This window comes from Salarias fasciatus, chromosome 19 (assembly GCF_902148845.1).
Source record: "Salarias fasciatus chromosome 19, fSalaFa1.1, whole genome shotgun sequence".
Lineage (NCBI taxonomy): Eukaryota > Metazoa > Chordata > Actinopteri > Blenniiformes > Blenniidae > Salarias > Salarias fasciatus.
This window is the reverse complement of record NC_043763.1, coordinates 24,669,636-24,685,129: the sequence shown is the minus strand read 5'-3', so window position 1 is coordinate 24,685,129 and position 15,494 is coordinate 24,669,636. Positions and strand designations below refer to the sequence as shown.

Sequence of the window (15,494 nt, the reverse complement as noted above, 5' to 3'; positions counted from 1 at the left end):
TTAATTGTTTCCAGGAGACAGGGTGAAACTGGAGGAGGAAGAGTTGAAGCTGGATGACTCTCTGAGTGAAAGCCTGACCTCCCTCTCCATGGCTGAATGGGACGACAACACTTTTTCCGATTTATGAATCACTTTCTTGATTTCTGTCTGCTTTTCTTCCTTTTTTTCTCCTAATCCCATCCGTTTTTCATCATCTTCTACCTCCTGACATGTTTCATTTGTTTATCTCTTATTTTACTGTCATGTTTTGTTGTCAGTTTTATCTTACAAACTGTGCGCTTCAGGGGAATGTTTTCTAGCCCTGAAGTAGAAATCCTGAATAAAAAACTAAAACTGGAAAACAACTGCAGAGTAAAAATGCTGTTTTGAAAGAAAACATGTATTTAATATCTATTAATATTAAATGTATTTGAGACTGAGCAAAAATACAAAAGAAGTTCAAATGCAAAAATACCAGACATTTCACATCAAATGCATCTTTTTTTCCTCATGTTATGTTCCTACTGAATGTTGTTTTTATTTTTCATACTTTCCTTGATCACACTGCAACTTTTGTGATGCATCAATTTGTTTTTTAACATTTTGCAAATCTTTGATGCATTTCTGACTCATTAACAGTGTTTTCTCCACATTTTGTTAATTTGTAACTATTTTGCATGAGTTTTGTGCTTTTCTCTGAACTTTCTGTGTTTAAATTCGTATTTTTCTTCTCTTGTATCATTTTCTGGTTTCTTTACGTGGCTTGTTGAGAATTGGAGTTTGGTCGCCCCCTCGTGTCTTGAAGGAGGAATAAAGACACGCGCTCCAGCCTCCGTTTCCGGGAAATCACGCCGTTTCTGGTTTCTGAATGGAATTAAAAACACATGGGAACCAAACGAGGTCACGTGCTTTGTTCAGTTTGCATTAGCAGCAGTCAGATCACCTCAGTTTAAACAGATTCACTTATTCTTTTTGCACTTGTGTGTTAAAATTAGAAATACTTTTCACTTTTTGACTTTCTTCCTTGTTTGATTTGAGTTGTTTTTTTCTTTTGTGATCATAACTATGAATTGATCCTAATCACGCTTTTTTTTAAGATTTTTTTTATCCGTGGAAACAAAAACACCTGGAGTGATATAACATCTTTATTGTGAGACAGAAATAAATGAAAGCTGGTCGACTACAGGAAGTCAAAGATTACATGTTGGAATCATGAAAAGGGAGAATTAAAAAAAAAAAGAACAAGAAGAAGAAGAAGAAGGAGAAGAAATGGCACCAAATATTTCTTTTGATAGCAAAACACGTGACATTATTGCATTTTTTTTCTTTCTACTGATACCAAATAGAGCTGGGAGAGAAGCAGATGACATATAAACAATATAATACACTTTTCTTTTGGAGTTAAGTTACTGAACAGTTTGTTACAGTGAACATTGTGTGACTCTGTGGTGGAGGCTGCTGCCCCCTGGTGGACAGGAATGAAATGACACTCTTCCTCCTCTTAAGATTTCTTGTACTCGATCCTCTCCACCTTCACGTCGTCTCCGATCAGCTGGTAGACGTACGTGACCACGGTGGACGCCTGGATGTCCATGAGTACAAACGAGGGGATGATGTTGCTGTGAAAATAGAATAAAAATGACGTCAAGCATGTCGTTTTTAGGAATAAATGACACACTGGACATGTGGAACCGCGCTCCCCACCTCTCCAGCGCGCTGTAGGCGCCGGTGGCCGAGCCGGGGTTGATGTAGAACTTGTTCTCGTTCTCGAAGGCCTCGAACTTGTGCGTGTGGCCGGAGATGAGGATGTCGACGTCCAGCTGCCGCTGCAGCAGCGCCAGGCTGGCCACGTCGCCCCACGGGATCACCTGGTGGCCGTGGATCAGGCCGATCTTGAACTGGCCCACCGTGACCACCTTCTGCTCCGGGTAGTTCAGGTTCTGAGGGGGAGGGGAGGGAGGGGGCATTCAAGTCCTGTTTACACAACAATGTTGCTGAAAAGGCAACTTTTGTCAACACAGAGACAAAACAACCTTGATTTTCAACAATTGATGTAAAAATCATTTTCGGTGAAAAGTTACTTAAAAAAGACACAAAACTCTGACAGAGGGGAAAAAAACAAAGATTCTGAAGATTAGCTTTTCAAAAATAATTTATATTTGTTTTCTGTGGTTATTCCACGTTTACTATTTTTGATATTTCAGAATTTTTCATTGTTGAGAAACAACTTTAAACTTTATTTAACTCGTGAACTTCTTGCTGACATAATTCAACTTTAATCTCTAAATGCAGAATAAAAATAAAATCTAATACAGGAGCTTTTTCTTTTCTTTCCAATTGATTTCAAATTGAAACGGAAACATTTTGTTGCAGATTCTCCTATTTATTGTTCTCTGCATTAGAAACACAAACCAACATCGCCCCCTCGTGGCCTGGCAGGATAACTACATCATTTTCAGTGTTTCTGTGGATAGTTTGAAGTAAAAACATGAATATTTTCTGTCATGAAAATGCAAAACCAGCCAGTTTTCACTTGAAAGATTATTTCAAAGATAACTGAATTCTTTAAATCCTTAGCGTGTCGTTATTAACGCACAATCACTTTCCCACAATAAAGGAAGAAATATTAAATTCATAATATTCAATATTACCACGAAAAACACTGATTCTAACTGATAAATGTAACAAAAAAAACCACTCTAAAACGTCATTGTTTCGTCAGCTATTTCCAAGTTTACAAAACTATAACATATATGACATGTGGTGAGAAACAAAAAAATATCTGATCCGAGACTTTTGATTTGCAATAAATAGCAGAAATATGTCAGTTTTAGTGTAAAATGTGAATTATATGAAAGATTCAGGGTTTTAATTAAACAGTGTTTCATTGTACTATTGTACTACTGTATATACAGTGTGTGACCAGTTCTGTAAAAAAACCTGCATGTTAATTCTCTCACACGCACACGCACACGCACACGCACACGCGCGCACACACACACACACACACACACACACACACACACACACACACACACACACACACACACACACACACACACACACACACACACACACACACCTCATCGAAGTCTCCTCGCACTATGTGCACGTCGCCTGCCAGGGTCTTCAGGTAGTCGTAGCTCTCCTTGGTGCACAGGTTCCCCGTGCACAGGATGTGTTGGATCTTTCCGGGCACCAGCAGCTTCTTGAACTTGGCGGGCAGCGTGTTGCACCGGTGGGGGATGTGCAGGTCACCTAACACCAGGACCAACTGATGGCAGGCACACACACACACACACACACAGGTCGGTTACCAGCTGAGTTCTGACTGGGGGTGAAAGCAGGTGGGCCGAGGGCGGAGCCTTGCGGAACGCCACTAATGAGTTACAGCAATTCACTCTACATTAATGCGGTTCAGTAAAACAGGCTTTCAAAAGTTGCAAAGAAGAAATATTGCTGAGAAGAATCCAGAGTGAAGCGAGTGTCTGAAACCCACGGCTGCTGCTCCGGTTCTGTCTGCTGCTCATTAATAAGTGGACTGAATGAGCGCCGTCGGGTTTCAGACAGTCGGCAGATGACAGAGAAAACTTAAACAAACGTGAGAATTTCTATTAAAAACCAAACTTGGCAATCTCAGTAAAACTCCAGAAACCAGCTGAGAGATCACTGAGTTGTGTTAGAAAATCCACATCAGAGGATTCAGATTCACACCATAATTCAGGTTAATGAACCAAAGACTCCCGAGTGAACTCAACACTCATCCAACAAGCACTTTCCTCAACATCACACTTCGGTTAAAAGTATATTCTGAACACAGCAAAACAGTGAAGGATGAAAACTTTTCAAGCAGGTTTTAGTCATCAGTGTTTTACTGCAATGTTGAATTTGCAGTAAAACTCCGAGCGGTGGCGTTCAGCTGCATGACAGCTCAGACGTCTTCAACATGAATACAACACTGTCTGGCAAATGTTTGTGGGGCCAATCATTACACCGTTTAATCACCTGATCTTACACATTCCTACGTATTACAGTGCTGAGTTTCAAAGCAAAAAGCTACGAGCTGGCACCCATCAGAAGGTCCTTTATGTTCCAGTCATTAATAACCAATCAATAAGGATCAAGACGCTCCCTGGCTTTTCTTAACAGAAGTGAAAAAGTGAATGTACTCTGTTCAGTGGGGGAAAAAAAGAGACGAGGTGGAACTGAAGCATCGGCGGCAGCCGTCCCCTTCCCGAGTTAGTGGAGCAGACAGCAGAAACACAACACTTACCCGGTGACCAGCCTGGTGATTGATTGGAGACAGGCAAAGAGAGGTGAGGGCGGGGGAGAGGGGCGGGGGTGAGGATGTGCATGGAGAGAACGCCACGAGGCATGATCAAAGACAGGAGGGGTAAAATAGAAAAAACAAAAAACAAACAAAAGAGAGACAGAAACAGAAAAAAAGAGTTGGGACAAGAAGGCAAAAACTGAAATTAGAAATTAAAAAGTGAATGGATTAAAGTAGACAGATATTAATCATTCAAAATCAAATAAGAAAAGTTAAACGACAATGTGGCTGATCAGTTATTAAAGGTTGATGGTTAGTGGTCATGATGATGATGATGATGATGATGATGATGAAGCAAATAAAAAAGACTGAAGGCAGCCAAATGCAAAACCATGTAGAGAAGCAAATCAGCTCATGTGGATTTCAAATTTGATTAAATTGAATTAATCACGACTGGATGAACTATTTAGAATAAAACACAACAGTCCTGGATGTTATTTGAGGTCGAAACGGCTAAAACAGGCAGAAGAGCAGATCTGTGGCCGTTGGCAGTGAAGTTTACGTCACGTTCAGTCCGTGTGACTGAATCCTCTCCAGCCTGCCTCCTTCACACAAACCCTGAATCGGGGGACAGATTGAAAAGCCATGCACACCCAGAGAGAACATGCAAACTCCTCAAAGAGCAGCCGGCCCGTCCTGGGTTTGAACCGCAGATATTCACACAGTGAGAAGTGAGAGTGCTAACCACTGTGCGACACAACAATACATCCCATAACATGAAAATCAAGACCTGCTGCTGTTACATTTCCAACAGGGTCACGTGTGTATTGACAAGGCCCTCACCATATGACGTTCATCACGATACTTGTGTTGCGATATGATAATATCACAGCATATCGTGGTCTTGTGATATAACTTGATATTCTATATAGTTCACTTAAAAAGAGACAAACATATTTGATGACTTTAATAACTTATTTAAAAGCCGAGGAATGCATAACTTCTAACTGCAATCTGTAAATCACATTCATCACCCAGAAAGTCCGGATATAACTAATATTTTGCAGTAAATCCTGGTAAGGTGAAAAGTATCATTAAAAATAAACTCAATGAATGAATGAATGAATGAACGTTACAAACGAACGAACGAATGAACGTTCAGCTCCACCCTGAGATTTAAGTCTTTCTAACTGAACTATCTCACTGTTTAATCACTTTTTGTTGCAGTCTGGGTTAATAAATGAGTGATGAACAACATTAGATAAAGTAGCTGTTAGCATGCGAGCTAACGGTTGTTAAAATCAGGCGGAATTAAACACAGCACGGGTGTAACAAGCAATCAGACAACATGTATAGTTAAAGAATGGTTGTGGCAAACTGAGACTTGGTGATTCATATGTCATAAAAAGGAGAGTTAAGGTGGATCGGGGTGATTTTTGGAGACTAAACTGTTAGCTGTCATGTGACCTGTGCTCCATCTCCCAGCGGACTGTTGCAGTCAAACACCCCGAAATTAAAACCGCGCAGCGGCTCTGGAGCGGCGAAGTCCACTTCCTCGCTTCCACAAAGACTTCGTTAATATATCGCCTGGTCGAAGAGTGCGCTGTGAACGTATTAAAGAGTAGAAACTGTGCAGTTTGTCGCAGCTTTTTACTCACCATCTTCTATTTTTCAGTTTTCAGCGAGTCAGGTTAAGGAAGCGCTTACGCACGTTCGACGTCACGACGTTGGCCAATAGGAACGGAGGACGTCGTCAGCTGTACATCCTGCTGTCCTTTCAAAGTACAAACAGAACCGGATGTGTCAAAAGTTTAATATAATTACATTAATAATGAAAAATCTTCCTTTATGTTTGATTTGTTAAAATTTTGTGTACAAACGCGTGACATTGGACGGCAATGAAGACAACAGTGTCACAGAACTCACATAAAAATAAGCATAAAAACACAAAACAATCTGAAATTGGCTAAAAGAGGCACAAACGAGTAAAACAAACAAACAAACAAAAAGCAAATGAAAGGAAACGAGGCCAAAAGAACAAACAAACAGACGTTGCATGAGTACACGTAAACTAAACTAGTGTATAATGCTCCCAATCACCATGGGTATAGAAAGCATAGGCAATTAATCTTTATTCTATTTTGTATCATTTTTACAAAAAACAAATACTCAGTGCCATATGAATATAAGAGATGTGGGGAAAAAAACTCCCTTTTCACAGAAAGAACCATGCAGAACCAGACTCAGAAGTGGAGTGTTCATACTCTGCATCAGTAAAATAACTGAAGGTTAGTACCTGTTCTTTTCTTGGCCTTTAAAAAACTGCTATTGGAGAATTCTGATTTATATCAACTGTCTTTCTTTAAGTACAATTCGCTGAAATAAATTACATATTTTAAATCATTGTAAAGAGTTGACGTTTTAACACTGGTTATAAAATTGGTTTACATTATTACACAACAAAATCTCACTTTCATTTTTAATTATATGTCCTTAAATTGACATAAAGATATAATCAGTTTGGTGGTTGTTATTTCTTTTGGGGTATTTTTTTTCCTTAAGAAGAAGAAAATTTGAGTCTTTTTAAAGATAAAAAGAAGAAACTGGTTTGTAGATTGCAGTCCTGACAGGCTTTTACTTTGAAATTAATGCTAACTTTCGGATGTGGCTAACGACGTGCTACTCGTGAGCTTTCCATTAATAGCGCCGTCAGCAGCAGAGCTTCGCAGAACATTCGAGAGGTGGGTTCGAAATTATTCTACCCCGTTTTGCTCTTCTCGCGCTGACGTGGATTCAGCGTCGATATAGCCTCGAATCCGTGGAGAAAACTCAGCTATCGAGCGGCCGTCAGAGCGGCCGCTTCGTGTCACCGTCTTCGACTGAACTCGGCTCGTTACCGCGACGTCAGCGGGCTCCGCGTTAGCATCGGGCTGCGACTAATTCCTGGAGCCTGAACGCTGGCCACAGCGTGTTTCGGTATTACCAGGATTAATTTATGATATTTATAGTATTTAAAGATTTTTTGCTTGGGTGATATTGTCCACGTATGTTTTATTTGTTAGGAAATGTAGCGTTCGGACACGTGTAACGGTGACTTTAGCCTCCTAGCTGACAGCCGTTATCTCGTCGCCGTGTGAGTACGTGACATAACGGAGGCTTCCGTTCCTTCTGGACGTTTAACTCGTGGCGTCATCTATTTTCTGCTTCTGCGTTCAGAAATCAGAGAAACGTGTGACACACGACGCTTCTGGGTGTCGGATCGTGTTGGGTTACGGCGGATAACACCCCGCTTCTTGTCCCCTGTAGGTTCCCCAAACCCCCCGAGGACGTTTCGGTTCGCCTCTCTCCGTCTTCGAGCCTGGCACCTGCACCGTGTGGCCGCTTCAGGGTGTTGATCTCCCCCCTTCGGAACCTGCTGCAGTCCTCACACCGCCATCCAGCCTCCGACCACCGTTCACTGCGGCTCCGGGACGATCTGCGTTGTGTTTATGTCTTTGTTTTGCGAAAACGGTGAGTTTGTGTTTTAATCCCCCCGTGTTTCTGCAGTTTGTGGTGTGTGCGTGTGTGTGATGGAGGGGTTGTAGTTGGAGAGATGGGGTAATCGTGGGGCAACAAGCCGTGTTTTCTGTGACACTATCAAAATGGCGTCTCCCAGTTCTCCACTCGTGTGCAGTGACTGTGTGACGCACTCTGCACCAACAGCAGCAGGCTAGGTTAGCTAGCTCCGGGACCAGGCCCCGGGTCCACATCAGGGCTCCCCAGGACCGGGGTCTCACCCCCCCAGGCCCCACATCAGGACCAGGCCAAACCTTGAGCTCCCCAGTCCCCTACAGACCAGGTCCAGATCAACACCCGGGTCCATGCCTGTCCAGACCAGGACTCTCTAGAGCAGATCGAGGCCCTGCATGTGCCCCTGATCAGGTCCCCCCAGAACAGACCCTGCACTGTCCCCAGATCCCCCAGCCCCTTATGGCCTCATCCTATGGGAAATGAGTAAAAATAGAAACTGGCAGCACTTCATGTCCTATAAATTGAATATGTTTAAATCTGACTGCTTTGGTTTACATTAGAGTATCAAAACCACCAGATCCAGAAGAACTTTAAGACTTCTCATTTCTATTTTATTTAATTGTAAGTGGATATTTGAAAAGCACACTTCTGTCTTGGAGGTTTTTTTTTTTTTCGTTCTTAGAGCTGCTCTTCTCTGGACTTGAGTTGTCAGTGGTGTGTTGAGCAGCAGGGAGTCAGTAGCTTCTAGGTCCATGTAGATGTGCTGGGGGGCCTCATAAGGCCCTGGGGAACCCTGAGGCCGCCACTGGGCAGAACCCAGGTTTGGTTAACTGAACTTGAGTTCTATGACGGTGTCATTTCTAGACATGCAGAGTCAAAATGGTTCATTAAATACATGTTTGAAAAAGATCGATCTTTTTTTTTTTCGATCAAGAAATGAATCTTATTGATCTGGTGTCTCTGCTCTCAGTGCTCTCTAGTGGTAATTCTTCATCTGGCCTCTTTGGGAAATTACTTCCCCACCCCGATAAAGTCCTGAGCATCGTTATAACGTCAATCTGCTTTACTGAAGACACAGAATCCTCTGAGCTCTTAACTGATTAGATACAATTTATCGGCCTGAAATTTATTTTTACAGCACATTTCTGACAACAGATATGAAAACTGCTTGGTGGGAACAACCAGACTTATAAATCAAATCGACTTCTGTAAATCTTAAATGGATATGTAGGATAAAAATAATTTCCTCATCAATGTCACAGTGAAAAATATCAGGCTTTTGTTTTTGGGAGTGCTTAGAATCTCAATATGTTTCTCCAGCAACGATGACTGATTTTAGAAAAACTGAGAACATTCCATTGTGGGAATGTTGGTGATTTATGAAGAATGTTCTCACAGATCTGCTGAATTGGTGTTTCCTCTGAATGTAAAGAATGTTTTTCTCATTCCTGACGACTTTTTTTTTGACATTAGCAAAACGTTTTCTCTGCTCAGTAAACATCACCACCTTGTGGTTTAAACTAGAATTACTAAGCTGGAGGGTTTGGTGAAGCAGGATGAAGATACTGGCGCAGCACAATTCATGAGTATGAAGAAGAGTGTTGTAGTTTCTGTATATTGATTTCCCAGGTTACAATTTGTTCAACAGAACTTTTTGTTTTCCAAAGATTGACTCACTCAGCAATCTCAAAACCTCAAATCAGTTAATCAAGATCATAACTGTGTGTTTGGATCATATTTCAGTGTTCAGGCTGTAGTAATCACGAGAGTTTTCATTTAATCTATGGAGGAACGAGACTCAAGTATCAGGTGTAGTTGTTGCATTTCGAACTGAAATAGAGAGGAAGTGTTTCGACTGAGGAGGAAATTTGTTGCAACGATCAAGTTGCTTATTCCTGTTTGAAAACGGACTGCTTGACCTTCACTGGACGCAAGTCGATGATAGACGTTAAAATCAATCAGCTGGATGAAAGAGAGACCTGATCTCAGCATCATGAAATGACGACTCGGGTGTTTCAGCTTCAGTGTCCATTAAAGTGAGGAAAAGAGTCCCGTTCATCAACCGATGGATTAAAACTTGGAAGTTAAACTCGATGCTGCGTTAGTTAAAGCAGGAACCGCAGAGCTGTGGTTCAGGATCACGTTGCACTGCAAATGCAGCTACTGACACACAGATACCGAGAGGAGACAAGTTTTCTTCTGTGTGAGTTTCTATGGACCTTCTTGAGGGTTAGGACTGGATTTTTATGTTAGAATTAGTTTTAGGGTATGGGTTGAGGTTAGGCATTTATTTTTGGTGGTTAAGGCAAGGAGTGAGGAAATGCATTAAATCAGTGGGTGTCCTCACAACTGTAGAAGTGTGTGTGTGTGTGTGTGTGTGTGTGTGTGTGTGTGTGTGTGTGTGTGTGTGTGTGTGTGTGTGTGTGTGTGTGTGTGTGTGTGTGTGTGTGTGTGTGTGTGTGTGTGTGTGTGTGTGTGTGTGTGTGTGTGTGTGTGTGTGTGTGTGTGTGTGTGTGTGTGTGTGTGTGTGTGTGTGTGTGTGTGTGTGTGTGTGTGTGTGTGTGTGTGTGTGTGTGTGTGTGTGTGTGCACACAAACACTGTCTTGCCTGTATTGTGCCCTGATTTGTCCTCTGAAGGTGGCACAGAGGTGGAACACACTGTTCCAGTGTGTCTTTCTCACTCACTCACACACACACACACGCACAGATCTGATGCCGAGGTAACGTCCAGAAAACAATTTGAAAAAGAAACTCCTTTCACAGTAAAGCAGGGAGGCTCATGGACTGAAAACAGTCTTCAGTCTGAACATGTGACCCCAATCCGAGTTAATAAGAGCAACATTGGGAGATTTAGTGTTTCGAGTGTTTTCAGGCAGCCTCAAACAGGTGATCGCTGCGACGTGCCGGGTCAGACTGCAGCCCCTCCACACTCCCGTCTTGAAGTGTGTGTGCTGTTTGAGGCCAGCTCAGACCTTCAGTGTCACACAGCGGCGGCAGCAGCAGGTTGTGAGTCACCTCATGTTGACTCACGCTGGCATGTGTGACACAAAGCGGTCCAGAGAAAGGCTCGCCGGCGCTGGAGCCGTCAGCACCGGCAGCTGCGAGGCCTCCTGTTTGTGACCCGGTCTTATGTGACTAAAGCCGGAGGCCCCCGTGTGGCACAAAGGGCCTTCACAAAGCCGTTTCTGAGCCTTTATGGCCACAAAAGGTGGAAAGCAGCAACTTTACATTCGCGCTGACTGTCGGATCGCAGCGACGGATCGAATCACGTCTGGAGCAGCGAATAAATCCAGTCAGATTTAGCTTGTGGAAGAATCTGAGTCTGCAGCTGCTCACAACTTTTCACACCACCGGAACCACTGTAATGGTTGCTGTGAATCAGAGCCATTAATCTGAGCCCCTCCCACAAAACAAACCGCCAGATTGATTAAATAACTTCTCTGGATGGTTTTTCTTTTCCGTCATCTTCTTTCCCACCTTGTCCGACTCGGTGTGCACTGCCGCCAGCTGGAACCAGCTGGAACTTCATGTTTCTGTCGTCTGGTGTGATGATTCTGGAGAAAACTCCTTCGTAACCAGCAGAACAGTTCCATCCTTGCATGACGCCTGTTTTTCAGGAGTTTCACACTGACTCGTAACCTCTGTGTTCAAATGTAAAGCATAACTGTGGTAGAAAGATCAGGATGTCTGTTGATGCAGCACGTGATGAGATATTGACGGTGGTCTGTCCCTCTCCTCTTTCAGAGCTGTTGCGCAGCCGTTGGAACCTGTGTGGTGGAAATCTAGCCTTCAAGCAAGGAGCTTGCGGCCACAGCGGCACAACGTTTTTCATGTCAGAGACCGAGCACGCTTGCAGTCGTTTATGTCATCCCCTCTTTTCCAGACAGAAGATCCCGAAAAATCCCCAACCAAGATCCTTTTATCTTACTGATAGTGCTAACATCCAGCCAAAATGTCTGTCAACGTCAACCGCAGCGTGTCAGACCAGTTCTACCGCTACAAGATGCCCCGTCTGATCGCCAAGGTAACGGCTCGCCTCCTGCCTCCCGCTCGGCCGGCGTCGCAGCCGTGAGTAACGCGTGTGTCCGTCTGTCCAGGTGGAAGGCAAAGGGAATGGAATCAAGACGGTCATTGTCAACATGGTTGACGTTGCAAAGGCTCTGAACAGGCCTCCAACATGTGAGTAGCAGCAGTTCCCATCTGTCCACATTCATTCTGCCGCTAGAACACTTTTGGAATTAAACTGCTTGACTTCCCACGGGCGCCTCAACAGTTTGCTCTGAGGATTCAGGCTTCATATATTTTCAAGAAGTTTAGAAGTTATGTTTTTCAATTTATTCAGAAGGTAAAATCTCCATAAGAGGAAACAAAGCTTCAGCTGCAGAAAAAAACTTAGTTCCGAAAATAGAGGTTGGTGTGAAATTCGGAGCGTTTGATGAGTGAAGGTGTTTGTTCTCTCCACCTGCAGACCCGACCAAGTTTTTTGGTTGTGAACTCGGCGCTCAGACCCAGTTTGATACCAAAAACGATCGTTACATCGTCAACGGATCCCACGAGGCGAACAAGCTGCAGGACATGCTCGATGGATTCATCAGAAAATTTGTGCTGTGTACCGAGTGCGACAACCCTGAAACTGATCTGGTAAATGTTCGACACGGCGGGTCGATGCGTCCGGATCCGGCTTCCAGACGTTCCCAGTCGTTCACGTCTGCTCTCCTTCCAGCATGTCAATCCCAAGAAGCAAACCATCGGCACTTCCTGTAAGGCCTGTGGGAACCGCGGCATGCTCGACACCAGACACAAACTCTGCACGTTCATCCTCAAAAACCCACCAGGTGAGATCTCGCACACCCCAGCCCCCCCCCCCGCTGCTTCCGCCAGGCCGCCATCGCTGAGCTCCACCCGCCTCCTCCTCCTCCTCCACAGAGAGCAATGAGAGTGGATCCGCAACCGCCAAGAAGGAGAAGGAGAAGAAGAACCGCAAGAAGGACAAGGAGAACGGCTCCAGCAGCGGCGAGGCCGGGAACCACGACAACTTCGACGCTCCTCAGGCCGTGGTGCGTTCAGTGGCCGGCGCGGCGGTTTGAGCTTTCTGGTCGACGTTACCGTCCAGAGAAGAGTCTTTAAACAGGTTGAGCCTCACGCAGGTCAAAGGGCAAGGGTCATCTTGGAGCCAGAGGAGAACTGAAAGCTTCTGACTGTAATTCAGTCAGGATGCAGAACAGTAACTTGACAGTCGGAGGTTAAAGCTCCACTTCACTGAGCCAATATTTGTTTAAGCCGTGTAAACAGTCAGAGTTCGCCGTCTGTACCGCCGCACGCCGCCTTTCTTTTCTGTCACTCAGCTTTGTTCCTGTCGCTCGCCGTCACTCCAGACAGGGTTGTGGAGGTGATTCTTTAAAATAGTCACTTCCTACAGCGTGCTGCCGATAAGCTCGATCACTCCGTGAATGAAGTCCCTTTCCTGTGTCCTTTGTAAACTATGAAAGTCGTGGTAAATTCAGTTCCTCCAACAGAAACAAGTTCCACCAGCTTGACTCAAAGATCTGGAGCTGTGGTGAAACTCCGCAGGTCTCACAGCCTCTCCTGCCGAGTTGTCATGGAAACTGTGTGTGCCCCGCCCCGTGCAGGACGGAGACGACGACGACGAGGACTGGGCGGAGGAGACCACGGAGGAGGCGCAGCGGCGGCGCATGGAGGAGATCAGCGACCACGCCAAGAACCTGACGCTGAGCGAGGACCTGGAGAAGCCGCTGGAGGAGCGGGTCAACCTGTTCTACAGCTTCGTCAAGGTTCGGCCGCAAATCTGAGCCGGTCGATCCGTCTGAAACCAGACGGGATGCGGAAAGTACAAATGAACGGCAGCTCGACAGTAAAGGCACAAACCCATTACTGTTCGACTGAACTCCTGTTGACCTGAGAGATCCAACAGCAGCAGACGGATTCAGCTTTAGCGTTAGCTTCAGCTTTAGCCTGCACACACAGAACATCAACCTTAGCTTCCCTTCATCACACCTGGCTAAAACAGGAGGTAACGACACCACTCCTTAAAGAGAAGTGGATTTAAAAAAGCCTGAGACTAAAGGAGACAAAACAAAACAAAGATTGAAAAAAGACATTCATGGTCACAAAAAACAAATCAAGCTACACAGAAACACAGTGTGGAAGCTGTTTGAGTGTGTGTGTGTGGTCGTCTGGCTCCGCAGCATAAGAAGGAGAGCGGGACCATCGACGCCGCCGACAAGGAGATCCTGGCGGAGGCGGAGCGTCTGGACGTGAAGGCCATGGGCCCGCTCATCCTCAGCGAGCTGCTCTTCAACGAGAACATCCGCGACCAGATCAAGAAGTACAAACGCCACTTCCTGCGAGTAAGCCTTCGCCGCCACCCCCGCCCCAAACGCCCCACCCCCTGTCCCGATACTCCCAGCCGAGCCGCACTCACCTCCTCCTCTTCCTCCCCTCAGTTCTGCCACAACAACAAGAAGGCCCAGAAGTACCTGCTGGGCGGCTTCGAGTGCGTGGTGAAGCTGCACCAGGACCAGCTGCTGTCCCGAGTCCCCATCATCCTCAAAGACCTGTACGACGCCGACCTGCTGGAGGAGGACGTCATATTCGCCTGGGCCGAGAAGGTGGGAGGACTTATTCACGCTTCCAGATTTACTTCCTGTTAGGAGGTTTCCGTCTGTCGATCTGATGGACGACCCAACTTCACAGCATCAAGCGCCTCTAACGGGGGTTTTTGTTTTTTGTCTCGGCAGGTTTCTAAGAAGTACGTCTCGAAGGAACTTGCCAAAGAGATCCACGCCAAGGCCGCCCCCTTCGTCAAATGGCTGAAGGAGGCAGAGGAGGAGAGCGAGGGCAGCGAGGAGGAGGAGGAGGAAGACGACGAGAACGTGGAGGTGAAGCGAGACGTCGAGTCACATTCAAGCAGAAAAGTCCAGACGAAAGCCGGGACAGAACCCCGGCTTTCATTTAGTGAAGAGAATGTTTTCCGTCTCTTTAAATGCGGCTCAGTGCTGCCCCCGCTGCTCCCCGGCAGTACTGCAGTATCGTGTTCTTGAACTGAACCGCGCCGTTCTTCCAGGTGGTGTACTCGTCCTCCGCCCGCGAGCTCAAAGTGGAGACTGTGAAACCCGAAACCCCCGAGAAAGAGGAGGACGACATCGACATCGACGCCATCTGAGCCCCCGCCATCCCGACGAGGAGGAGGATGATGCTTGTTCTCGTGTTGTGGCTTTGACTCACGATGCCCCCTGTCCCTCCTGAATGCCCCCCTCCCCCTCAGACCCCGCCCCCTTGCTTCGTGGCATGACTTAACATAGCGCTTACTGGCTGCACATTAACCGATTTGAGGCGTGTTGAGATGAAGTGGCTCTGGGGATTTTAATCATGGGTGTTTGGGATCATTTTGACTGCACATTACTTTTCTTTTCTTTTTTTGGTTCCTGTATTTTTCCAGTCAATAAAGAATGAATGTTTTGCTATCCACCACACGAGAACGACTGAATCTTTTCTCACTTTAAAACCGTTTAAAACTTTTTTCTCCGTTTAAAACCAAGACTCGCAGACGAAGTTCTAAACTCAAATCAGCCCAGAAACAGGATAAAGTTCGATGTCGTTAGGAGTGAATGTTTGATATTTTCACTTAGTGAGTAAACCTGGAAATATTTGTCAAATATGTACTGAAGTATTTCAGGTGTCTTCATTTAAAAACGATTTAATCTAACATTTCATT

The 15,494-nt window shown here is 45.1% G+C and overlaps 2 protein-coding genes across 3 annotated transcripts; one reads left to right on the top strand and one right to left on the bottom strand.

Moving 5' to 3' along the window:
- Positions 1-1,112: 1,112 nt before the first annotated feature.
- vps29 (VPS29 retromer complex component) lies at positions 1,113-6,025 on the bottom strand. 2 transcript variants are annotated; one of them, XM_030117402.1, is made up of 5 exons: positions 5,908-6,025; positions 4,253-4,264; positions 3,062-3,253; positions 1,684-1,919; positions 1,113-1,598 (listed from the first exon to the last, which is right to left on the bottom strand). In XM_030117402.1, exons 1-5 carry the CDS (start codon positions 5,908-5,910, stop codon positions 1,481-1,483), a joined length of 561 nt encoding a protein of 186 aa, XP_029973262.1. In that variant the 5' UTR covers positions 5,911-6,025; the 3' UTR covers positions 1,113-1,480. The 2 variants fall into 2 exon arrangements, with proteins under 2 accessions (XP_029973262.1, XP_029973263.1); XM_030117403.1 differs by lacking the exon at positions 4,253-4,264 and having other exon boundaries at positions 5,908-5,998.
- An 880-nt stretch (positions 6,026-6,905) lies between these two features.
- On the top strand, positions 6,906-15,253 carry eif5 (eukaryotic translation initiation factor 5). Its single transcript, XM_030117060.1, has 12 exons — positions 6,906-6,990; positions 7,556-7,759; positions 11,504-11,783; positions 11,857-11,938; positions 12,228-12,400; positions 12,483-12,594; positions 12,686-12,816; positions 13,390-13,551; positions 13,966-14,127; positions 14,224-14,388; positions 14,518-14,658; positions 14,844-15,253. Exons 3-12 carry the CDS (start codon positions 11,712-11,714, stop codon positions 14,940-14,942), a joined length of 1,299 nt encoding a protein of 432 aa, XP_029972920.1. The 5' UTR covers positions 6,906-6,990; positions 7,556-7,759; positions 11,504-11,711; the 3' UTR covers positions 14,943-15,253.
- Positions 15,254-15,494: the final 241 nt, after the last annotated feature.

Excerpts from the sequence above, each read along its gene's own strand:
- vps29 (XM_030117402.1), bottom strand. Across the intron at positions 1,920-3,061 it reads TGCGAGGAGACTTCGATGAG|AACCTGAACTACCCGGAGCA; the intron begins GTGTGTGTGTGT and ends CCTCCCCCTCAG. Across the intron at positions 1,599-1,683 it reads GCCTACAGCGCGCTGGAGAG|CAACATCATCCCCTCGTTTG; the intron begins GTGGGGAGCGCG and ends CTATTTTCACAG.
- eif5 (XM_030117060.1), top strand. The coding sequence starts at position 11,712 with ATGTCTGTCAACGTCAACCGCAGCGTGTCAGACCAGTTCTACCGCTAC. Across the intron at positions 13,552-13,965 it reads TGTTCTACAGCTTCGTCAAG|CATAAGAAGGAGAGCGGGAC; the intron begins GTTCGGCCGCAA and ends CTGGCTCCGCAG. Across the intron at positions 14,659-14,843 it reads AAGACGACGAGAACGTGGAG|GTGGTGTACTCGTCCTCCGC; the intron begins GTGAAGCGAGAC and ends CCGTTCTTCCAG.